Source organism: Bos taurus, chromosome 11 (genome assembly GCF_002263795.3).
Source record: "Bos taurus isolate L1 Dominette 01449 registration number 42190680 breed Hereford chromosome 11, ARS-UCD2.0, whole genome shotgun sequence".
NCBI lineage: Eukaryota > Metazoa > Chordata > Mammalia > Artiodactyla > Bovidae > Bos > Bos taurus.
Window position 1 is genome coordinate 103,986,470 of NC_037338.1, and position 24,907 is coordinate 104,011,376.

Here is a 24,907-nt window from a genome sequence, read left to right on the forward strand (position 1 = left end):
AAACATTTGGTGCAACAGTTCTCAAAAACCAGCAAGGAAAGCTGTGTTTCGTGTGGCGATAATTGTGTGGTTCCCACTGGAGAGAGGACTGCTCAGCGCTGTCCAGCCCGCCAGAGGGGCCTGCAGCCACCGAGGGTCTTAGCACAACATAAATCAGACCAGCTATTGCCCGGGCACAGGGAGGATAAAAATACTTGAGCGCTGTGGGAGCCAGCAGGCTGTGATGGGATTAGGGTGCCTGTTCCCGGGGGCGCGGCCGTGGGGCGGTGTTGGGGGCGGCGGACCTGGGAACCCTGATGGTGACCCCTCCTGGCCTTAGCCTCATGCAGGAAAGTCCAGGGTGACTACTGAGCCTTGAGCAACCCGCCTGGGCACCCGTGAGGCTGGGGGGATGGGCCTCATGCGTTTTCTGCCCCGCGTTCCCTCTCATCTCACAGAAGGAACGCTGGTTCCCACGCCTGCGGGCAGGACCCGGAAGGGCCGCCAGCCCAGGGCTCTGCTGGCGCCAGGGTCAAGTGCCCCTGTGCAGGGCGCTGGGGAAGGTGGGCTGTGGTGGTGAACGTGACAGGGGCCCCTCACCCCTCCTGGGGGCCCTGGCTTCTGAGGGTGGGTATCCACCCGCGCTTCCCCAAAGCTGGGGGTCCTGAGTGTGTTTGTACTACCGTCTGCTCCTCACTTAGAACAGCAAGGCTTGGCTGTTAATACGCGGGAAGAGCCATGAAGCAAAGCAGATGCCATCTCTGCCTGGAGACCTCTGCCCACCGTGGCCCTGCAAAGCTGGGAGCGGGGACAGCCCTGCACTGCCCCACCCCGGCTGCCGCAGGGGGCCCAGCTAGTCCCAGAGAACGTGATGCGGTATGCCCAGCAACCAGCTGCAGCGGCCTGCCGTCCATCCATCCATCCATCTGTCTGTCTATGTGCCTGCACATCTTGCCAGGCCGGGGCTGCAACCCCCGGGCAGCAGTGACCTACCCGGCCTCTGTGTTAGGAGGCCACCTGAGCCCCGACCTCTTCCATCGGCTGAGTCTGCTCTGAACCGACTGGACCCCCAGCTGAGAAATGGACTGGTGCCCAGAGTGCAGGGAGGCGATGGCAAGGCAACAGGGGGTTGAGTAGGGGTTGGAGACCTCCGGCTGTGCTTTGAGCAGGACGAGGGTCCTGGCTGGGTGGTGAGAGAGCCTTTTGTGGACTCAGGGGACATCGCTCCTTCTGTGCTGCACGATGGGGCAGGCGGGAGGCAGGGCCGTTGGGCGAGGTCAGCTCGGGAGGCTTCTCTGGGGAGGCGTCGGGGGGCAGAGACCCCAGGAAGTGAAGGGAGATGTTGTGCAGGCAGACTGGCCCCGGCACATCCACTCTGCTCCCAGGGGAACCAGCCACGGGTGCCAGGGGGCTCTCCTGAGCCTCTAGCCTGGCTGCGCCGAATGAAATTGGGTACATTCAACAGGATCCGTGGGCCCCGTGTCCCTCACCATGCCGGGCCCTGCTGGCCAAGAGCAGGTCCTGGTTTATCACTTGCCACCACTCCTGGGTGTTACGAGCTGAGCTGTGTCCCCAGAGATGCAGCGGATGGTTTCCTCTGGGAACCTGTGAATGTGGCCTTCTTTGGAAATAGGGTTTTTGCAGATGTGATCAAGCTGAAGTGAGGCCAGGCTGGAGAACGTGGTCTCCCATCCAGTGACCCGTGTCCTGAGACGAAGGGATCTGGGACCTGGGAGCAGGCTCCGTGACGACGGACCCAGAGATCAGGGGCATGTGGCCGCAAGCCAGGAATACCCACTGAGAACTGCCCACCGCCGGCGGGAGCCGCAGAGGCTGGGGGAGCCGGGAGACCGTCTTTGGCGCCTCTGACACCTTGATCTCGGACTTCTGGCCAGGAAACCAATGCAAGGGTTTTAATGCAGAGAAAGCTGGTTTTTGAGTTTCACAAGCTTTGCACCAGGGGGCTGCGGGTGTTGGCAAGGGGGCGGGTCGAGGGTAGGTGGGATCTCTCGGGGTTTGCCTATACCAGCCTCCGTGCCCGCCGGCTGGCACGCGGCAGCAGCAGGGCCTGCGTTAGATGAGACGACCTCGCGAGATGCCCTGGTGTCGGTCCACTCGTAAAGTGGGACTCGGCTCGTCGCGGCCTGCGGGGAGAAAGCTGCCTTGGTTTCCATGCTTGGCGGCTGCCGGCCCCCAGTGCTGGGCCCTTCCCTCCTTGGGCCAGGAGACGACCTGCCGCCCCAGGGGGCGAGGACGCTCTGCCAAAATGCGACGACGACGCTGAGACTTGACCTTGCCCTGCCCACTAGACGCAGACTCCAGCTGGCAAGCCGTGCTGTGTTTGCGCCCCCGGGTACGTCCCGCGTGTGGAGGTGGGGGGGGGCAGCGTCATCTCCCAGAGGCCCTGTCAGCCCCCACACCACTCATTTATACCCCTCCACACACACACGTGATGCTCAGTCCCAAGCTGGGCCCTGGGACCCACAGCGGCCGGGGCCAGGGACCCAGGGACCCAGAGGGGACGTGAAGGTGGGGAGGATCCCCAGAAGGGCCCGGCCTCCTGACTGCAGCTGACCTTACAGGCTCTGAGCTTCCCGAGCGGGGAGACCAAGGCAGAGAGGCTCGGGCTGGCACCGCACTTCGGGTGAGCCAGGGAGGCCTGGGCCTCTCTCCTTCCGTGGGAAGCAATTTTTTTTTTTTTTTTTACTTCAAGGCCAATTGAGGAAAAAGAAACATGTTTGTGTTTACCGGTTCCACTTTTTTCACATGAATGAAAACACTCCCATCGACCCCCATTATAAAAATTCAGACAAAACCAAGAAGCGTAGAGAAGGGAGTTATGCCGTGGGCAACCCCAGCCAAGGCCGAGGGTTTTGCTTGTTTAACTTTTATGGGAGTGGAGTTGACTTACGGCGTCAGAAGCCGTGTTTAAAACACATCTGGGCGCTTTTCCCCGCCTTTGTTAGAGCCCGCAGCGTGGACTGTCTCAGAGGTGGAGGCTCCTCCTCTCTTAGGGTCCCTTCCCAGGAGCCTCCCCAGGCCCGCACCCCGACCTCTGGGCCATCTTTATGGTTAGATGTCATGTGACTTTCTTGAGTTTTCACCCATCGGGTCAGGACTCGTTCCGTTGAGGACAGGACTAGTGTGGGACAGTTTGCCCGAGATCCGCAGAGCCTGAGGCTCGCAGTAGAGACACTCAACCCGGGGGATGAATGAAAAAGTACAAGCCAGGGACTTTCTGAGCCGGCTCATGGCAGTCCCCTGTCTCCCACGCTGTGTCCGCTCTCCGGCACCTCGCCTGGGGTCACCCCACAGCCCAGGGTCTCTGCAGCTCAGGTCTGCATCTCAAGGTCAGGAAAGCTCTAGGTTCTGTCCTGACCAGGAGCCCACTATGGCTGTCCCCTTGCACGAATGCACGTGTTCACATTTAAAAATGAGTTTGCATTTGTTTTAGAATTCAGGTGCATCTCATTTTATTGCACTTCTTGAGCACTGCGATCTTTACAAATTGAAGGTTTGCGGTGACCCTGCATTGAGTGGGTCAGTCGGAGCCATTTTTCCAGCAGCATTTGCTCACTTCCTGTCTGAGTGTCACATTTTGGTAATTCTTTCCATATTTCAAACGTTTTCATCGTTACTACATTTGCTATGGTGACTGTGGTCAGTGAATCTTCGTGTTACTACTACAGCTCTTGCATTTTTTAGCAATGAAGTATTTTAAAATTAAGTTCTGTACTTATTTTTCAGGCATAACACTATTAACCGGTTAACTTAAAACGCTCAGTTGTTTCCAACTCTTTGTGACCCCATGGACGGCCTGCCAGGCTCCTCTGTCCACAGAATTCTCCAGGGAAGAATTCTGTAGTGGGTTGCCATTTCCTGCTCCAGAGGAATCTTCCCGACCCAGGGATTGAACCCATGTCTCCTGCACCTCCTGGATTGACAGGCAGATTCTTTACCACTGTTACCTCCTGGGGGCAATAACACTCTTACACACCCGATAATGTAGTATAGAGCTATTGCACACGCAACAGACTCTATTCTTGTGTAAACATGACTTCTTGAGACCCTGGGACTAACCCATCTGTGCAACTCTCTCGCTGTGACTTCCTTGCTTTATGGAAAGGTCTGGAGCTGGATCCACACCATTCCTGACATCTACCACCTGCCCCTGAGTAAGACCCAGCTCAGAATAAACAGGCTGTGTTTTGTCCCATGGGTTTCAGCTCTTCTCGGGCCTCACAGGTACCCAGTTTGAGAGGCTTCACCTCAAGTGTCAACCCCAAATAAGAGGCGCCCCCAGAAGACAGGCCCTGGTACAGGGATAACTGACTTCTGCGCTGCCAAGGGCTTCCCGAGTCGTCCCTAACGCCCGAGGGAGAGCTTGGGGGGTGCATCTTAGACTCTGGGGTCAGGACCCCCTGATCCACATTTCTTGGCCACAGTCTAGCAAGCTGAGTGGCCTTAAGCAGGTGGCTTTCCTGCTCTGAGCCTCAGGCTCCTCATCTGTAGAGTGGACTCACTTCTGGGACTTGTGAGGGGATGGAATGGGCTAAGTGGACGCTCAGGGCTTCTGGGTCTGGCTCGCAGTCAGCCTTCTGGGTGGACATCTACTGCTGCTCCCTTAATCATCCACCCGTGTGTCTGGACTTCTGTGTCCACTGATGGGCATGAGGCCCGAGTTGCCCGTGGCAGAGGTCCAGGCTTTGTGCAGAGTCCATCTTCCACAGGAGTTGCTGAGTGGTGGGGACATGAGCCATCTTTGCCGCACGGTGGGGAGCAGAGCCCAAGGGGCCCAGAAATGGACAGAGACAAAACTTAAATAGATGGCATCGCTGGAGCCCCTGGATTCAGCCACGCCTGGAGCTGTTCTGAATAAAACCATTCATCCTTCCAGGGCTTTACTACTTACAAAGCAACTAAATATTTATCTTTCCCTTTTACCGATAGCAACCCTGCTGAAGGCTGGGCCAGGCTGTCCTGACTGCAGGACCACTGGGTCATTGAGGCCTCAGAGGCAAAGGTAGCATTCAGGATGGGCACAAGGCATTGGGAGCAGAGCCCAGATGAGAGTCCAGGCCTGTATCCCCGAGATGCCCGGTGGCTGGGCAAGCTCTGCCTGCCTGTGAGAATGGCCGCTCGGGGCTCCTTGAGCTGCCCTGGTACCCGGCCAGAGCCGGGGAGGCCTAGCTGCCAAACAGCAGCCAGAAACCCTCCAAGGCCTGCCCCCCCGCCAACCCCCGGTCTCCGTGCCTTTGCCAAGCCAGCCTGAGAAGCCCCTGTGGCCAGTGACCTCAGGGCTTGGAGCAGACCTCCTGGCGCGATGCCTGTCCACAGCAGACACTGCATCCACCCACTTCCTTCCCAGGTCGCCCGGCCCGGCTGGGGCTGCGCCACGGCCACCGGGTGCTGGAGCCCCCTTCCCACCCGGGCCCAGGGTGGGCACCCTCCCTCCAGCCGCCCCGTGCCCACTTCCTTCCTCTGCCCAGGCTGGACGGCTGGGCGAGACGGGGGTGCTGGCTCCGCTCAGGAAGCGCCTGAGCCCTGCGTTCTCCCGCACGCGCAGCCGTGCCGGCTGCCTCCATCCCAGGGCGAGCAGGTGTTTCCGCACCTAGGCGCTCAGGGGAGCCTCCCAGCGGGAATCGGAGGCCCCCAGAGGCCCCACAGCGAGGCCGCAGTTTGTGCTGACTCTTGGGAGACGTTTCCATCACCCCGGCAGGCACTGGGCTTCGGTGTGTCCCCCCAGGAACCAGGCAGGCCGGCCCGGCCCTCACTGGGCGAGTCTTGTGCTGTCCTGAGACCGTGAGGGCCTGGTGTCCGGGTGGGAGCCCCGGAGCTGGGCTGCCCCCGGCTCTGCGGGTCCTCACTCTTCCTCAGGCGGGTCCAGCTCTCCCGCATCGACCTTCCCGTCTGTAAAGCAGGGCCAACAACCTGCCCCAGAGAGAGCTACAGTGAGACATGCGGGGGACAGGGGCAGAGGGGTGGCCAGAGGTTAGATGTGGTGCTAAAGAGGAGCAGACGCAGGTCACAGTAGGAAGTGACATGGCTGATGCCAGACCATGCAGGTGGGGCCGCTTCTGGGCCTGACCTGGGAGGGTGCCCGGCTCCAGGGCAGAAGCCTCGCCTGGCACCAGGGTCTTCAGCTTGCTGTCCACAGGGAGGGTGCCTGGCCCCGGGGTCTTCAGCCCCCTGTCCACAGGGAGGGTGCCTGGCCCCGGGGTCTTCAGCCTACTGTCCACAGGGGCTCTTTTGCACCCTGGCCTGGCCCCACCCCAGGGCCCATCCCTCCCCAACCTGAGAGGAGAAGGCCTGGCTTCAAGGCTTCATCCTGACTGTTCTGGTCACCAGCTTTGTGACCACAATGAGTCACCTCACCTCTCTCCTCTGGAAAATGGGAATATTTCTTCCTACCCTATTCACCCCGTGGGATGGGCCAAGGATTAGAAAGCTAATACAGGGTGAAAAATGCCCCCTGCCTGCCCAGCGCTGCAGGGAGAGCCTTGGGATGCTCAGCCCACAGGTCTGCTGGACATGTGACCCACACAAAGGAAGGCGGACACATCATGGTTTGTCTGCACTCTTGCACAGAACGCTTCCCCACGACACTGCGGTCTCTGCGACACAAGTGCCCCCAGCACTGTCACTCAGGCGTGGTTCTTCCTGGAGTAGAAAGACGAGGGGTCAACGCACTGAGCGCTGAGCTCAGTGGCTGAGCTCCTAGGCTGAGCTCCTAGGCGCGCTCAGCTCCTAGGCTGGAGTCACACTGGGTTGGGGTTAACCCTAACCCTCCCTGTATGCACCGAGCTGAGTGCTGCGTGACCCCAGAGCTGGGTTTTGGCCTTCCAGGGTCACAGCCTCGGAGGCCATGGGTAGCCAGACAGCCCGCCACAGCTCTGGGGCCCCAAGCCCACAGCAGGGCCCTGCTTGGCTGCATGGGTTGGGGACAGCGTGGCCTGGCGTCAGTCCCAGCTGTGGGGTGTCAACCCTCGGGCCAGCCCGTCTGCCCTGGACCTGCCGGCCTGGGCCAAAAATGGAGTCGGACAGTCCTTTCGGGAAGCAGCCCCAGAGGAGAGAAGCCAGGTCAAGGCCAGCCTCTGGGGTGCAGTAAACAGGAAAATCCAGGGGCTGGAGGCCCAGCGGGAAGGGAAAGGGCTGGATCATAGGGCTTCACAGAATGTTTGAAACGGGCAGGAAGTGATGACTTCTTGGCGTCTACACCCCCATCCCCGTCTCCAGCTGCCGAGTCAGCTCGGAGGTCCACCACGGGCCCTCGTGGGAATTTCAGGGAGCCCACAGCGTGGGCCGAGGTTGGTGCCAGCCCACCACCCCACATGAAGTCCAGGCCCCCATCTCAGCCCCTGGGGATGTGCCGGGGAGCTGCCGGTTCCTGGGCAGCCTGGCCCCAGGGGGCGGCTCAGCACGGAGTCCCGTCTCCGTGCCAGACAGGGTCCCAGATTTATTCTGACTTCTGTGTGTAGCAACAAGCATAAAGTGTTCATATTTTTGACCCAGTGATTCTGCTTCTGGGAATTTAACCTGAAGAAATAATGCGAAACCCAGAAAACCAGCCGCCCGGAGACTCCTCTGGCTGTGTTATTTATAAGCGATAGAACCCGGAAGCGGCCCAGATGTGCGTGGAGGCCGGCTGAGAAACCGTCCGCGTCTGTCTAATTGAATGATGTGCAGTTGTTAGAAGTCAGGCCTGTGGAAAGTTCCAACATCGTGGGAAACGGTTCCTACGCGATGGGAGGAGGCGGCGGCGGCAGACTCTCCGGGCCACGGGGACGAAGCCTCGAGCACCCAGCGTTCCGGGGGCCCCGGCATCCGCCCTGGTTCCAGGTGGTAGGAAACCGTGGTTTGGGCTCTTGCCATGCTCTGCTCTGCTTTGTGGCCCGTGCAGGGGGCGGGGGGGACCTTCTCACAAAACCCTGGACTTGGAGACCCACCCCCCACCGCGGGGCCCCCAGGGGCTGAGACTGCAGGCTCTGTCTCCAGCTCAGCAGCTGCAGGGCAGGAGGCTCTCTGGGGGCTAGTGTGTGCGCCCCTGGTGTGGCCTACGGTGAAGCCTGTTCTCACAGCTGGGACCTGGCCCTGTGCACTTGGTGTGTGTGTGGGGGGGTGTGGTCTCTGAGACCCAGTCCACTAAGATGCGTGGAGTGAGGGGTCTTCTCCCAGGGAGACTGGCTGGGGGCCGACACCATCGAACCCTGAACCCTCTACCGGCCGCCTCTGCTCCCGCTCCTGGAGCCTGCTGGGGTCTTAAACAGAACATGGACAGCAGTCAGTGTCCCTGCCCCATGAAGGGCCTGGGCTCGGGGCGTGGGGAAGGGCCTGGGCCCCCCGGACGTCTGGGAGCGCGTGAGCTCCAGGCCCGGGTGTTGGCAGTGCCTGGCGGGCAGGGAGCCCACCCAGGCACAGGGCAAAGAGTGCGCAAATGGAGGAGGTGGGTAAGTGGTCAGGTGTCCGACCGGGGAACGGTGCCACCCCACCCAAGCCACACGCTGACCCTGGGGTGAGACGCAGGCCTCCTCATGGGAGGGCAGGGGCAACAAGGACCTGACCCTTGAGGGCTAGTGGGTCCCAGGGAGCAGAGGAACCCGTGGCCCATATGCCAGGCAGCAGGCCCCGGAGAGCAGCCAGCTGCGGCCACTCTCCTCCTAACCTTCTCGTGTCCAGGTTTCTGCGGCTGGGTCTTCCTCCTGCAGGTGGCAGGCGTAGTAGCCTCAGCGGCAGGGCCTCGGGCAACCAGGGTTAGGTTGGGACTCTGGCCGGAACGGCAGTAGCCCGCATTCATCCCAGCAGGCCGCACTGTTTCTTTCTCTAATGGGTTATCTGACCATCTGGTGAGGAAGGCCGTGCAAAAGTGGAGAGCTTGAGTCACGTGGCGGGAGAGAGGCAAGGTAGGATGGGATCTGATGACCCCGGCAGTGGCCGCAACACTTCTCCACAGTTCCCAGAACACCCTGGGGTCTGATGCAGGATTTTGAGCTTCCAGTTTTCCTGGGGAGAGGGTCTGAGCCTTCACCAGGCTCCCCAGGACCCCTGGGGCCACGCAGAGGGGTGGGGGGAAGCCTCCCACGGTCTGCCACCATCGGGCTGGCACTTGGCCACACACACTCCCCACTCTTTCTGTTTAAGACCTAATTTCAGAGTGACCCAGGAGCCTAACAGGGAGGTGAACAGGCTGGGGAAGGCCACGCAGATGGTGAGCGGCACACCCCCTGCCCACAAGGCAGCCTTCTCACCGTCAAGCGTCTCAAGGCTCACAGAGATGCGGATCGCTTCCGGGCTGAGTGGGGGCGTTGCTCTTCTCTGCCAGGAGCCGGGACCGGGACGGGCCCAGGCTGGCTCCCTGTGGGCGCCTGCTGCTCCTTCATCCCCTCCACACCCCAGATGGGGAGCCAGCCCAAGACCGAGCGGGAAAGCCCCGGTCTGACTTCAGACCTTCCACCCAACCCCTCCTGGCCTTTGCCCTCAGCCTTCATGCCAAGCACCCCCCACTTCGTGCCCCTCCCTAAAAGCGCAGCCCGGGGCCTGGTCTCTGGGAGGGATGCCAGCCCGCCTAACCTTCCCCCAGCCTCATTGTCTCACCGGGAAATCAGGGCAGCGCTGCCTTCCTCAGGGACTTCAAGGCGACATGGGCGGCTGCCACGTGGCCTCCTGGGGACCTCGTGGGGACAGGCTGAGTGCTGCCCTTGGCACGAATGAATGAAGGAAAGAAGGAAGGAAGGGGCTGGAGTCCTGGCATGTCCTCAGGCCCATGTGCTCAGTGAAGAAGGTGAGACAGGAAGGCAGGTGCCACAGGCTCCCGTTTCTGCGAAGAGCCTGCAGGCGGTAAATCCTTGCAGGTACAGTGACCCTGCCAGGACGGGGCGGGCACGGGGTACGAGTGATGCCCGTGGGGTGGGGTCTCCTCCGGGGGCGACAAGGAGGCTCTGGGACTAAATCGTGGTGATGCTCGCTCACTGCAGAGAATGCATGAAATGCCGCTGAATGGTTCAGTTTAAAGTGACTACGTGTGTGTCGGGAACCCCTCTGTGGCTCAGACGGTAAAGAATCTGACTGCAATGTGGAAGACCCAGGTTCGATCCTTGGGTCAGGGAGATGCCCTGGAGAAGGGAATGCTTACCCTCTCCAGTATTCTTGCCTGGAGAATCCCATGGACAGAAGAGCTGGCGGGCTATAGTCTATGGGGTCGCAAGGAGTTGGCAGGACAGAGCGACTAAGACGCACGCTTCTGTGTCATGTGAGTTTCAGCACCACTGCAGAAGCCTGAAGCGTGGGCAGGTCGGGGTGCTCCCTCCAAGTAGCTGACCCCTACTGGCACGACACCAGTCCCAGGGGCAAGGGCTGGCACTGTGCCCCCAGGTGAGGAAGGCCCTGCCCTTCCCAGCCCTTCCCCCCCTCACCCCAAGCCAGGCCTCCCCTTCAGCCAGAGCCAGGGCCCTGCGCCAGGGACCAGAGCTGAGCTGGACCTGCTGGCTGGCAGGCCCGTCTGGCACTCAGACCCTGAGATGGGGGACAGGCCCCCAACACCGCTGCCAAGGATGGGAGGGTGAGATGCCCTCTCTCTGCCCTGAACCCATGCGCCCCGGCCCCTCACTGGAGGCCCGGGAAGACCCGAGGCTGGGAGCCACCTCAGTTCCTTGCAACCCCTTGAGGCTCTTCTGATGCCGCTTCTCAGGTTTGCAGGTGGACAAGATCCTTGTTTCCAGCCGTCGGCCCAGCCTTCCAGCCCCGACCCCCAGGTTTGGCCCACACCATGAGATGCCCTGAGAATGCCCAGACCTACAGGCCTGGCGGTCAGGGCACCCATCTCCATTCCTGGCCTCGAGGTGCCTCGTCCGCTGTCCTCCCCTAGAGGCTCCTGAGCCCGCCCCGCCCAGCCCTCCCTCTGCGTCCCTGGCAAGCCCCTGCCACTCCCAGAGCCTGTTCTTCATCCCCACTTTGGGAACCAGTGGCCCTCCCAGCACTGGGAACCTCGGCCCACCTGCCTCTGGTCATGTTCCCACTCCCAGTGCTGCCTCCACCACGGAGCTCTCCTGGCTTGTTCAAATGCCGACAGGAATCCCCTCAGCCAGCTCCATTGAGCCAGTCGGAGTTATCACTCAGCCCTGGCTGGTGAGGTCAGCGGCCATCCCCATTTGACGGATGGGCTGCCGAGGCTAGGAAAAGGGAGCCACTGGCCGTAAACCGCACAGCAGATGTGGGGCAGAGTGGGGCTGAGTTCCCTCGGAGAAGGTGAGAGCATCTGACCCACCCTGTCTAGTTCCCAGGGGCTCCAGGGGGTGGCAGGGGACAGAGGGGGCCACCCTCCTGCAAGGCTGGGCCTCCCGGGGAGCCTGGCCCCAGCTGGCCTGCTGACTGCTGGTGTCCCCTTGCCGGGCTGTGGATGCCAGCTTCAGGGCTGGTCAGGGCCCTGCCACCCCCAGGCTGCCCATGACTTCCACTAACCCCCTGCTTCCAGGATGGCACGTCCCTGGGCTGGGGTAGACAGGGGACAGGCCGCCACGCCCGGGGCCTCCTGGCTGCCCCTTGGCCTCATTTTCCCCCATCCCCGGTGACCCACCTGCTCCGTGCCAACCTCCCGGATTACCAACGTCACCGACAGCCCTCCTCCCTGCGCCTGGCACTCCCCAGGCCTGTTCCCACCTCTTAACCTCTGCCCTTGCTCTCTCCCCGAGGTACATTGCCCCCCGCTAGAAAGCACACCCCTGGACCTGTCTCTGGGAACAGTGCCGATCAGACTGGCCGTGCTTTCTGGGTGCTGACTCTCATGTCCTCTCTGATGGGTACCAACCCACTCACCTCCTGCTCCTTGGGAGGCAGACCCCATCCCTAACCGCCTCCCCCACTTCCCAGACAGCGGCAGGGGCTGCTTCTGAACTACCAGCCGTCACTCCAGATCAGCAGAGGGGAACCCCCCCAAGGCATCCATGACCCCGCACGTCCCACAGCAGCCCCTCATGCTCCTGTGTGGCCCACAGCCTATGGGACAGGGGCCTCTCCCATCTCACAGAGTTAGCAGATTTCCTTCCCTCTGCCCCCCCGCTTCTGCCACACCTCCCCTTCCCACCTTCGGCTGAGAGCAGATGCCCTGTCAGGGCAGGGATGTCCTGTCCCCTTTCACTGCTGAGATCCCTGAGGTCAACAGGGAGACTGCAGGGCTGCTGGTAGCTGTGGCCGCCCGGGTGAATGGGGTGCGCTGGCGTGGTGCAGCGCGCAAGCTGAGCCACTGTGCTTGGTGGGCCCGGGTCACTCCCACCCGCTTCCGAAACCTGGCCCCGCTCATCCTTGTCCGCCCTGCGCTTGCCAGGTGTGAGTGGCAGAAGGACTCGGAAGCTGGGCGAGGATGTGCCTGGCTGGCCAAGAGCTGGAGACCGCAGGCCCTCGGAGCTCAGGCAGCATTCCTGGGATGCCTGTGCCCCATTCAGCAGCCAAGGCACTTGCTATGCAAACACTCGGGGGCCCCGCACACAATGGTTCCCGCCAGCCTGGCTGCCCAGCCAGACCTCGCCTCCGCCTCCTCCCCACCCCATTGTCCTTCCCTCTGGAGAGGGGCAGTGTCGGGGGCACTGGAAGGGGGACCCAGGCCTGGTCCCTTTCTCCAGGGCAGGAAGGGGCTTCTGGGGTGGCTGGGAATGCCCCAGAGGATGAATGGCCATGCAAATGAGATGCTGATGAGCCTGGGCCAGGCCTCCCCAGAAAGCAGTCTTGGAAGCTGCCCCTCAGCAGCCCGCAGGGAGGGGTCCTCCACCCCGGCCCTCCCCCTTCTGTGGGCCGACCCTCCAGCCCCTCCACAGAGACTTTCTTGGGTGGAAAGGGCAGCTCACTGGGCCTCCCGCCTGGGCCTTAGGCATTCTCTTTCCTCTGTTTGGAGTCCCAGCCTGGTAGGCCCCCCTCCTCAGGGTCTGACTGTCCACAGCGTGGCCCTGGGCCCCAGGGATTGTCAGTGCCCCTCCGCTCCCCGCTGCAATGGCGCTGTGTCACCGCTGTCGAGGTCTGAGTCCAGAGGGAAGAGCCTGCTTGGTCAGGACTGAGTTCTGCAATCAGCAGCCTGTTTAATGAATGAATAAGCGACCTCTCCAGCCTTCCACAGCTCGTCCCACACCCCCAGAGTCCCGACCCAGATCTGGAACAGGGGGCCGGGCTTTGCCAGCACCCCAGCCCCTCCTTCACTCGCATTCGCCTGGTCCTGAAACCAACAGGGATCCAAAGAGTGCGCTGAGGAAAGCCTTCTGCACATGCCCTGGCTCTCACGCAGCCAGTCTTGAGGGTCGGCAGGTGCTGTGTCTGTGGGGCCTTCCCCAGACCAGGTTCTGCTGGCATGTCTAGTGCACACGTCTCTGCCAGCCCCCTCTGTTCCCTGACACAATCGGAAGCCCATTCCACACACTGCTGGGCCTCCTTTTTATCACATACAGTCTGCAGACACGGCCTTTTATTAAAACTGGAAGGCCTTCTTCCTTACTCTCTGCCTTCCTATGTGGTTTATATTAGTACATTCCACTAATGGGCATTTAAGGTTTTCTTCTGGCTGGCTCAGGAACCATGCTGCCATGACCTGGTACCCAAGGTGACTGTGGGCAGGATGCCCTCCTAGAGGTGGGACCACTGGGTCGCAGGATGTGAGTTTGTAATTCTGAGGCATTTTGCCAAACGCCTGCCTGCTGAGGCTGTAACCATTTCCAATAATCTACAGTAATATGTGCGAGTCCCTGTATTCTCATGGCAATGCCAGGAGTGTGCGATTGGAGTCTCTGCCGGTCTGAGAGGCACACATGCCCTCAGCGCAGCCGTCATTTGCGTTTCTCTCACCAAGAGTGAGCCTGAGTGTCTTTCATCGCTTTAGGAGCCATTTGCTTTTTCCTTTCATGAAAAAGGAAGAGTATTGAGACTCCTGTTCTCGCCCTTTGCTTTTTTATTTTATCCCCCGCTGCGTTGTGGCCCTGTTGTTGATTTGTTGGAGTTCTTTACATATGATAGGGACAAGCTCTTTGTTTGACACAATTTGCAAATATTTTCCCCAAGTTGCTTTGTGTGGCTTTTGCTATGCAGAAATTTTATTTTGTGTATTTGAAATGATCCAAACACTCCTTTGTGTGTTTCTGGGTGTTTTTGTATTTTACATCCTGCTTAGGAAGTTCTCATCTCAAGTTTATAAAGAAATTTCTACTATTTATTGTTAAGACTTTGTGGTTTCAATTTTCCCCTTTCAAATCTCTGACCCATTTGGAATTTATTTTGGTACGAGATGTGAGATATAGCTCCAACCTTACTCTCTTTATTCTTTCCAGATGGCTTCCCAGGTATGGGTGGGTCTCAAATGAGCCATCTTTTCTCACTGATTTGCAATTCTGTGTTTGCCATGTGCGAAATTCTCTTACGTGTTTGAAACCGTTTGAGGTTCTATTGTGTCCCATTAATCTACTTGTTTATTCTCGCACCAGCATCCCACTGTTTGAACTATTCTAGGTTATAATGGTTTTGATGCTTGTGGGGGCTAGTTTCCTCTTCCTACACCGGCAGAGAATGCAGGAGCCATAGCCTTCGCCTTTCCTCCTTTGTAACCTGGTTCTATCTGAGCAAAGCGCTGAGAACATGCGTGCCCCAGCAGCAACGCAGAGGACTGTGGCTACAGCGTTCCGCTCCAGACGGGGGATGACAGGGGTTCTAGAGGGGAAAGTAGAAGTGCGGTTTGGTGCTTCCAAGGACTTTCTCTGCAAAGGAGTACTCCTCCTTCTTTTCTCCTCCCAGCTGCCTGGAATCTGAGGTGATGGCTGGAATCTAGCAGCCATCTTGCACCACTAGACAAACTTGGAAAGGAAATCACGCAAAAAGGTAGAGAGATGGAAGGATCCTGTGTCTTGAATACCACGGCGCCACCACAGCCAGGCAGCCTTGTGCTGCCTGCCTCACTAGGGGCTCCTTTTATCGTAGAGAGAAATAAACACTCATCAGAATAAGCCTCTGAGTACGGGTTTCTGTTATAGCAACCAAACCTAATTCTTACTGAAATATACTTCTTCTTCAGAATTTTCTTGGCTGTTTTTGCTTGTTTAGTTTTCTACATGAAACTTAGAATTAGGTTGTTTAATTGAAAAATGTATCTCATTTAGCTTTTCAGAAAATGAACCATCAATATATTTATGGATTTGTTAAGGAGAATTGATTTCTTTATGGTATTGTCTTTATATTTTAAGTTAGGTCTTTCCATACGTTTAAATATTGCTTTATGTCCTTCAGTAGCATTTTAAATATTTCTTAATGTGAATTTGGAATATCATATTGATCTCCAAATATTTTATAATTTTACAGCAATCCTATATATGCAGAGCACATCATGAGAAACACTGGGCTGGATGAAGCACTGGAATCAAGATTGCCGGGAGAAATATCAATAACCTCAGATATGCAGATGACACCACCCTTATGGCAGAAAGTGAAGAGGAACTCAAAAGCCTCTTGATGAAAGTGAAAGTGGAGAGTGAAAAAGTTGGCTTAAAGCTCAACATTCAGAAAACTAAGATTGTGGCATCTGGTCCCATCACTTCATCCAAATAGATGGGAGAACAGTAGAAACAGTGGCTGACTTTAGTTTTTTGGGCTCCAAAATCACTGCAGATGGTGACTGCAGCCATGAAATTAAAAGACACTCCTTGGAAGGAAAGTTATGACCAACCTAGACAACATATCAAAAAGTAGAGACATTACTTTGCCAACAAAGGTCCATCTCACCAAGGCTATGGTTTTTCCAGTAGTCATGTATGGATGTGAGAGTTGGACTATAGAGAAAGCTGAACAGTGAGGAATTGATGCTTTTGAACTGTGGTGTTGGAGAAGACTTTTGAGAGTCCCTTGGACTGCAAGGAGATCCAACCAGTCTATCCTAAAGGAGATCAGTCCTGAGTGTTCATTGGAAGGACTGATGTTGAAGCTGAAACTCCAGTACTTTGGCCACCTGATGCGAAGAGCTGACTCATTTGAAAAGACCCTGATCCTGGGAAAGATTGAAGGCAGGAGGAGAAGGGGATGACAGAGGATGAGATGGTTGATGGCATCACCGACTCAATGGACATAAGTTTGGGTAAACTCCGGGAGTCGGTGATGGACAGAGAGGCCTGGCGTGTTGCAGTCCATGAGGTCGCAAAGAGTTGGACACGACTGAGTGACTGAACTGAACTGATAGGGAGTCTTTCATATATCGCCCAATGGGTTAATATTTGTACATGAAGGATATTGAGATTCCTGTATTTATTTTGCTCCCAGACACCATAAGGAATTCTTTAATTGTTTGAAAGAGTTCAGTTTTTTAAATATTCAATAAAATTGTCTGCAAATGGTGACACATTTATCTCCTCTTTTTCCTATAGTCATAACTTTATTTCTTTCTCTTTTTTAATTTCAGTAGCCAGTACCTCTAGAACAATGTTAGATATTGGTGGATCCCATTGTCCAATTCTGACTTTTATACATGTGTTTTTAAAGTTTTCACATTAAGCAAGGTGTTGCTTTGGGGTGAAGACAGATATTTTATCAAGTTAAGAAAATATTTGCCCAGCCCTATTTTATTGAAAGTGTTAGTTGCTCAGTCGCGTCCGACTCTCTGCAACCCCATGGACTGTAGCCCACCAGGCTCCTCTGTCCATGGAATACTCCAGGCAAGAATATTGGAGTGGGCTGCCATTCCCTTCTCCAGGGGATCTTCCCGACCCAGGGATCAAACCTGGGTCTTCTGCATTGCAGGTGGATTCTTTACCATCTGAGCCACGAGGGAAGCTTGTTTTATTATGATTTTTTAAAATCCAGAATATTGATGCATTTAGTCAAATGCCTTTTTGGATCTCAGTGGAAATATCTCTTTTCTTTTAAGCTATTCAAAGGTGAGGTACAATCATATAATTCAGAGTGCAGAAAGTCCACAGACGGTGTGCTCAGATGAGGTAATTTGAAGGACTTTGTAAAGGACTATTTACAGAGGTGGGGGGGGGGATTGGGGAAATAGCATGCGATCCCACAGCCCGAGGGCTATATGCGCTCCAGTCTTTAGGGCTGGGACAGGTCAGCACAGGACGTGGAGAGAGATGCTCAGGTGAGGGATGAGGCCGGGCAAAAAGGGAGGCCACGAGGTGGAGACTCCTCCCACCCCCATCCCCGCCCAGCCTCACCTGCAGCCTCAGAGGGCAAGTCCATGGAGGATGAAGACGAGGGTACAGAGGTGCGGGCCGGAATCCTGGCTCCTAGGGCCCAGGTGGGGGTGGAGAAGGGGGGCGTCATCTTTTTAAGACTGCTAGGTTCTGCCAGCTGATGCCTGCCTAGGAGTTCTGCCTTGATTTTCAAAAGTGAAATTTGTCTACAGTTTTAATATATTTTAGCGCAATTTTACAGTTGCATTTGATATTCATATTATGCTGTTCCCATAAAATAAAATCGGAAGCTTTTCTTTTCCTTCTTTTTTTCCCCCTTCCTTTATGGGCTGAAGCAGTTGAAACCGCGCTTGAGCAATCTCCTTCCTGACACTTTGGCAGAATCCTGCTGGCGACCTGTGCTTTGGTGGGTCATACGATTGCTTTTCTTCTCTGATCACTGGTATGTTTACATTTTCGATATTTTCTAGTGCAAGTTTTGGTTAAAAATGGCCCATTTCATCCAAGATTTTAAAATCCATTTGCATATAGTTGAGCAATGTGGACATGGAGGATCCCTCGGCATTGGCCCCCACATCCCGCTGTTAGGGTGTTTCCACCTTCACCCTTTCCGAAAAACCTGGTTAACAAACGTGCTTTGCAGGAGGATGTCAAGATTAGGCTGCTATGCCTCAGCGTCTTGCACAAAATCTCGCACCTCGGGTTTCCCTGGTGGGTCAGGGGTAAAGAATCCGCCTGCCAATGCAGAAGATGTGGGTTCAGTCCCTGATCTGAGAAGATCCCACGGGCTCCAGAGCGGCCAAGCCTGTGAGCTACAGCTATTGAGTCTGTGTTCCGGAGCCCGGGAGCCACCACTTCTGAGCCCACGTGCCTAGAGCCCACGCTCTATAGCAAGAGAAGCCCCCATAGTGAGAAGCCCCCTCACCACAGCAAGAGTAGCCACTGCCCACCGCAACTAGGGAAAAGTCCGGGCAGCAACCCCCTGCTCCCAAAGGCACTTCACGGGTGTTTGCTGGACGACGGACACGCAGCAGGGCGAGACTAAAGCAGAGAAGCCGAGTGAGCCCACCCGAGCGGAGGCCCGCTGACCCCGGGCCGTGAGGCTGTGGGAAGCCGGGGACTCTGGCGGCATTGGCGACGGGGCCGTGAGGCTCCGAGACCCATAAAACTGTCCCCGGGCTTCAGAGACAGCTGGGCCCCATCAGCACGCACCTAGAGAAATGGTCCCAGACCCTGAGGGGAACCCGCGTGGGAACAGAGGGCCTCCGTGAGGGGCTGAGGTGGTCGAAAGGTCGTGACGCGGAGCGGGCAGAGGGGACGCGGTGGCCGCAAGGGGGTCCTTCTTCCCTCCGTGTGACCGTGTAGGTGTGTGGTTAGTACCGTGGACCCCGGGGCCAAGCCCGGACGCCAGCCTTCCACTGGGACCCCCGCTGACCCGGGGACACTGAGCCTCAGGGGGCGGCCCGGGGGGCCACAGGGCACTGCGTCAGGCTCCCGGGCCTTGGCCAGCCCCACCCGCAGGCCGGCAGGCTCTGTCCTTAGTGATGTGGTGAAGACGTTCTCCGAAAAACCACAAGCACCCCCGAGCCCACCTCCCCCGGGGGGCTGAGACGGAGCACCCCCAGCTGCAAGGCCCCGCCCCGTGGGAACCATTACTTCCCTGGGTGAGGGGTGGGGGCAGTGGCTAGGTTTTGTATGAAGACCGTTTTCCCAACCAATAAAATAAAGATTCTAAATGACTTGGCAAATGGTCTTAACGACAGAAGTCATTTTCCTTGGTAAAAAACAGACAGCATCAAAGTCTACAATATCATAAGGCTGCCCCCAACCCCGACCCAGAGACTCCTGGTATTACCCCCACCTTTATAGCCCCGAACACTGGGTACTTATAAACAAACCCAGCCTGGGTGTTTCTGTCGGTGAAATTCTCTAAAGACAACTGCGGACAGCCCAGTGTTCAGAGGGACCCCATCCTGGGCCGGGCTTGTCTGCCAGACCCCCTCAGGCAGGGGGGCTCAGAAGGAGGCGGCCAGGGACTGCCATTCCCAAAGAAGTTATTTTTATGCGCAGAGATGTTTGTGGGAAAGTCAAGGGGAGTGGGAGGAGAGGAAATAGAGAGGCCCGCTCACAGGCGGGAAGGGGACCGGTCTCTTCAGTGGCTGCTTTCTGACCCTGGGCTGGGGAGGGACGGGGTGTGTGGGGGGAGGGCCCGGGGTGGTGGTGGGGGAAGCGGGGAAAGAGGGGACGTGGCTGCCCTTTGCTCAGCCTGGCCAAGCTCCAGGGGCTCAGGCTGGGGGCTGCAGGGGGCCTCTGTGCAGCAAAGCCCTGGTCCTCCCAGGGCCCAGCTCCAACTAGGGCCTAATTATAGCTGGGAGGGGGCGGCCCCTGCACCCCACAGAGCACGCTGAGATAAGCCTCTTTAGACAGGGCCTGCTGCTGGTCTCGCCCGTTCCCAGTCCTTCTGAGCCGCTAGGACAATTTTCGGTGGCCAGGCAGCTCCCAAGGGGTCAGGGAGGGTGTGGGCAGGGTGTCTGCTCAGCCCGCATTCACTGAGCCAGGAAACTACCCCCTAATCCACCAACCCCCTACCCCCTTACCCCCCACTCACCCCCACTCCCTCCTCCAACCTGCCGGGATGCCCTGCCCCCCAGCCCCGCCATCCTGCAGCCCTTGGAGGGGAGGGTGGGCACCCAGCCTGAGCAGCTTCACCCCTCGGTCTTCCGGAAAAGCCTTGCATCTTCTGGGCCTGATGAGAGAACTTCCTGCCGGAGACACCCTGCATTCCTGGGCTGGTGGGCCTGCCCGTTTCCTCTTATTCTCTTATTCTCATCCACTCGTTCACACATTCATCTGTTCAATACACACAGGGGCGAGAAGAGAGGGGACCGAATGCCCACGTCTGCGTCCAGTGCCTTGCAGGCCATGTGGGTGCCAGGCCGCCGAGACATAGCCCGCCTGTTGAGGGTGTGGGGGGCAGGTGGGCAGCGAGCTGTGCCGCCGACTGACCCCACCCGTTTCCCATCTTGGTCCTCCACTGCGCTCTCTCCTGGGGGCCCCACCCACCGAGGCGGCCCGATGTGGGTGCTCAGACAGCAGGGCAGGGCGGCCGAGTCTCCCTGGAGCCCTGGGGGTCCTTGCACAGATGGGGAAATGGAGGCCAGGGCAACAGCAGGGTGCCAGCTGACCACATGCCTGAGGCCCCCCAAGCTGTCCTGACCTGACCCGTCCCCGCCACATTCTGGCTGGCGTCCTGCCCCACCCTCGCCGCCTGGGTGGGCCTTTGAGCTCCCTGGGACCCTGGTGGGCGGCTCGGCCAGGTGCAGGGACCCCTGCAGGGCACACTTCCTGGCCCTGCCCTTGAGGTACCCAGAGTTGGGGGCTTTGTCTTCAGAGGGACCCAGGCATGGGCCAGGGAGCAGCCCCCGACCACTGGGACCCTGCCACGGAGCGGGCACCCCACCCTCATCCAGGCCAGCCCGTGTCCACTGGTGTGTCTGCCTGTGACACCTGGGTGTGTCTGCCTGCTCTGCCCGCCTCTCTACTTGGGCCTTATCTGATGGGCCTGCTCCATCCCTTGTGAGCCCACACGGGCCCTGAAGAGCAGGAGACAGCCCACCCTCTACCCCCTCAGCCCCTTCCGGCCGCCCTGCCCTGCCCCTCCTTCAGGGGGGTGGGCCCCGTCCAGGCTGGCCGGCTGGCTCCCGCCTGGCTCGACGGAGCCCCATCTCACTGCACCTGAGATAAGGGCCCGGCTCAAAGCTGCTTTGTTCGGCCAACAAAGGGACATTTCTGCGGTGCCCTGGGAGCCGGGCCCTGGGCTGGCCTGGGCTGGGGACACCCCAGCCCAGCCTCGGCACCAGCTCAGGAAACCTTAGCCTGGCCCTGGCCGGGCCCCGGGAGCTGGGGACGTACCTGTCGCAGGCTTCCCAGGCCCTCGGGCTCACAGCGGGTGTCTCCTTTCTGCTCCCCAGCCCGGCCTGCCCACAGCCCAGGCCGTCCCCCCCAGCTCCCAGCTACGGGGCCCACAGCCTCTACCTCCAGGGCCAGGAGAGCAGCCACCTGCGGGCAGGGGTTGCCGGGCACACTGCCAGGAAGCCGAGGCAGCTGGCCGTCCGCAGAGAGCAGGGAGCGCGCCCGCCCGGGCCTGGGCCCCAGCGCCCCAGCCCAGCCTCCAGGCCTTTGCCCACGCTGTTCCCTCTGTAGGAGTCCTTCCCGCCCCCCACCAGCTAACTCTGACTCAAGGGCGCAGGGACTGAAGATAGCACCTGGGTAGGGGCCCCTTGCATGTCCGGAGCTGGGCCAAGGGTTCACAGTGTTTGTGGCAAGTCGGATTGCATCCCCCGCAAGGGTAGGTTCACGTGGACCTTCTGAAGGAGAATTTCTCTGGACTCGGGGTCCGTGCAGATGTAATTCAGTCAGGATCTGGAGATGAGACCCTCCCAGGGTAGGGTGGCCCCACATGCAATGACAGGCGTCCATGGCCCCACGGACATGAAGAGGGCAAGGCCGTGTGACGGCAGGCTGGGATAGCGGCGATGCTGCTGCCAGCCCGGGAGCTGCGAGGGTCGCCAGCCAGACGCCAGGGGCTGGGAAGGGCAGGGAGCGTACTGTCCCCTGGAGCCTCCGAGGGATAGCGGCCTGCAGGCAGACTTGCCTCCAGAGCTAGGAAGCGGTTAATTCCTGTTGCTCTAAGCGTCCCGCCTGTGGTCCTCTGTGACAGCTGTCCTACCCCTTGGCAGGGCCACCTGGAGCCCTCTGGACCCCCGCCGCCCAGGGCGCCCCCCTCCCAGGCTCGCAGGGTTCCCAGCAGGGCGTCTCCTGGAGCGCGGCGGGTGTGTCCCTTTCTAGCTGACCGCGGTGCCTGCCTCCCCTCAGGCACACAGCAAGCACTCAGCGACCGCCCCGTCCCCAGGGAAGCAGCCCAGCGGTGCTCGTCTCCAGGGGCGGCCTGGGTGGCTGGGGAGCCGGACCTGGGGCCATGGCAGTTCCCACCCACCCCTCTGCCTCCCTGCTTGGGGTCTGCAGCCCCCCAGCTTCCTCCTCCTTCCCCTGCAGCCCTGGTCACAATGAGCAGCCCCGGGGCGTCCCTGCAGTTGCCCTCCCCCAGGCTGGCTGGAGCCGGCCTTCCTTCCCCCTCACCTCTGCTTCCCACGGGCTGGCGGGAGGACAGGCCAGCTGCTCACCCGGGCCCAGCCTGCACGCCTCGGGTCACGGGGTCACGAGCAAGTGCAGCCGGGGAGCCAGGGCCCCCTTACCCTGCTCCCAGACCGAGGGGCTGCCCCTCAGAAGGCTACAGGGGGGGCACAAAGGCCCAGCAACGTGGGCCCGACTCACTGCCCTGCCACCCGGCCCCTCTGCCCACAGGCCCTGCTGGAACCAGCCAGTGGGGGTGCTGACCCCACCCCCGGAGTAGAAGGTGTGAACCTGAGCGACCAGGGGCAAATACCTCCAGTTCTCTGAGCCTTGGTCTTGGCACCTGCAGGATGGGACCCCGGGACAGGGTGGTAAGGGGGAGGGGCAGGAGAAACGCTGGGCAGGGCTCCTCCTGGGCCCCAGCGGCTCCCATGCTTCCTCTCGCTCTTCCCAGCCAGGCAGAGGTTCATGCGTTCATGCCCATAGTCACCCTCCATGCGTCTGCAGAGTGCTCACTGCGAGTTGGGCCCATGGGCCCCTGGGAACTCGCCCTCAGGAGGGGTGGCCCTGCTAGGGGTCCACAGAGACGCCTGAGGCGGGGACTGAGGCCAGCAGGGTGAGTGGGGGTATCACATAAGCCAACTGAGAGGGCAGGCGATACTCCAGGGGTCAACTCAGGCACAGACCCAGAAGAAGGCCTGGGCACTGTGGGAAGGCGCAGACCCCAAAGCAGTGCGGCCAGGTGCCCGGAGGACCACAGGGCCAGACCCCACGGCTGAGGGGGCAGCCAGGGCCTGCCTCCAACCCAGCCCCCCAACCCTACGGGCGGGAAGTGGGGCCAGCGCAGGGCAGCGCTCCCTCCAGGGCCGAGGGGCCGGCTCCCCGCACAGGTGCACATTCGCATCGCCACACTTTCCCACACACCCGGCCTGCACACTCACCCCCTCCCTCGGCCCCCATGCTGATGGTGGGGACAGGCACTCAGGACTGGGGCCGGGCAGGAAATATCCAATAAATGTTTATCCGGTGACACACGGGCTGAGTCAAGAGCCCGGGGTGGGCCAAGAGCCGGGACTCCAGACGGCGGGAGGTCCCGGGACAGGGGGTCTGGTCACCCCGTGCAGGGAGCTGTCCTGGCTCTGCCCACGCAGGGGCCCTCTGGGCAGGTGCCCTGTCCTCCTGGAGAGCGTCTCCCTGCCTCCCTGCGGGCATCACACAGCTGCAGGTTCCCCCTAGCCCCGACCCTGCCCACTCCTTGCCCAGGGCCTAGGGCCTTGTAGACTCGGGTTTGGGTGAGGCCTGGTGGCTGAGAGGGGGAGCCGGCTGTACCCCATGCCTGAGTGCACGCGTGAGTGTGCACACAGGTGGGCTCCGTCTGTGTGTGAGTGTGTTACCACATGCTGCGTGGGTGCTCCTGTGTGCGCACGTTTGTGTGCGTGTACTTGTCCTCAGGCGTGTGTGCTGGGTGGGTGCCTGCGAGTGTACATGTGCATTCATATGTGAGGACAAGCGTGTGCACATGTGTGTGGATGAGCATGTGCACACGTGTGAGGACGAGCGTGCACGCACACACGTGTATTGCTGAGCGTGTGCACACATTGCAGCGTGTGAACGTGTGCACACACGTGTGTGTCGATGAGTGTGTGCACACACGTGTGTCGAGTGTGTGCACATGTGTGTGGACGAGCGTGTGCACACATGCACACTGTGTGGGCTGCTGAGGCACAGCGAGGCAGAGACCCCAGAGGAGGCCTGTGTCCCCTGGCCTGGGCGGGTCAGCTGTGGGCCTCCGGGTCCTCATCTCCCTGTCTGATCAATGGGGCTGTTATGGGCTCTTTCTCTCTGATGTGCCCAAGCCCCACCAGGCCCTGCTTACTCTCCAGGTGGACACCCCCCAGCCACTTCCTCCCCGCCACCACGGGCCACTGTCCCAACATCTGGTCGGTGTTTCCAGCGAGCCGCAGGGCGGGGGCTGGGAGCCAGGGGGGTGACTGCGGAACAGCGTGGGAGTGGCCTTGGGACTGTGAGAACCAGCGTGCTGGGGGCAGTGTCTAGCCTGGCTAGTTGGGGGGAGGGGACCGGAGTAGGCGGGCCATTGGGCCCCAGCCTAGCAGGGGCCAGAGGCAGGTGGGCAGGAGACCACCTCTCCAGGCTCTGCCAAGGAGGGGGTCCTGGGCTGCAGAAGCCCCTGCCTCCAGACCGTGGGAAGTAAGGGGTGCATCCAGCCCAGGCCTTCCCCGCAGGCTGCCCCCACCCTGGGTCTTGCCCAGCAGGCTGCCCCCACCGCAGGCCTTCCCCAGCAGGCTGCCCCCACCCTGGGTCTTCCCACAGCAGGCTGCCCCCATGCCAGGTCTTCCCCAGCAGCCTCAGTGTCCTCTTTGGTTGGGTGCAGCCTCCAGGCTGTAGGGAGGCCTGGGAGGTCAAACGGCCCCTGCCCGGCCCAGAGTGACCTTCCTCGCAGTGGGGCCACCTGCCTCCTGTTGCGTGAACCCTGCCCCCCAGCTGTGGGTCTACCCATCGGCCTTCATGAATTTCTGCATCCAAGCCTGCAGAGTGCACTGTGAAGGGCTGAGCCAGGATGTGGGTCTGAGCCCCTGCAGAGTCTGCCCCCCACCCCAGGCCAGCCTGCTGCCTGGCAGGAGGGTGCC

At 59.6% G+C, this 24,907-nt stretch overlaps 1 protein-coding gene across 2 annotated transcripts; it reads left to right on the plus strand.

Annotated features, from left to right (window-relative positions):
- Positions 1-7,072: 7,072 nt before the first annotated feature.
- LOC112448856 (uncharacterized) lies at positions 7,073-16,325 on the plus strand. Of its 2 annotated transcripts, none has more exons than XR_003037313.2 (2): positions 7,073-7,818; positions 15,298-16,325. XR_003037313.2 is itself a non-coding variant. In XM_024999645.2 (2 exons), exon 1 carries the CDS (start codon positions 12,072-12,074, stop codon positions 13,017-13,019), a length of 948 nt encoding a protein of 315 aa, XP_024855413.1. In that variant the 5' UTR covers positions 7,073-12,071; the 3' UTR covers positions 13,020-14,820; positions 15,298-16,325. The 2 variants fall into 2 exon arrangements, 1 of the variants encoding a protein (XP_024855413.1); XM_024999645.2 differs by having other exon boundaries at positions 7,073-14,820.
- Positions 16,326-24,907: the final 8,582 nt, after the last annotated feature.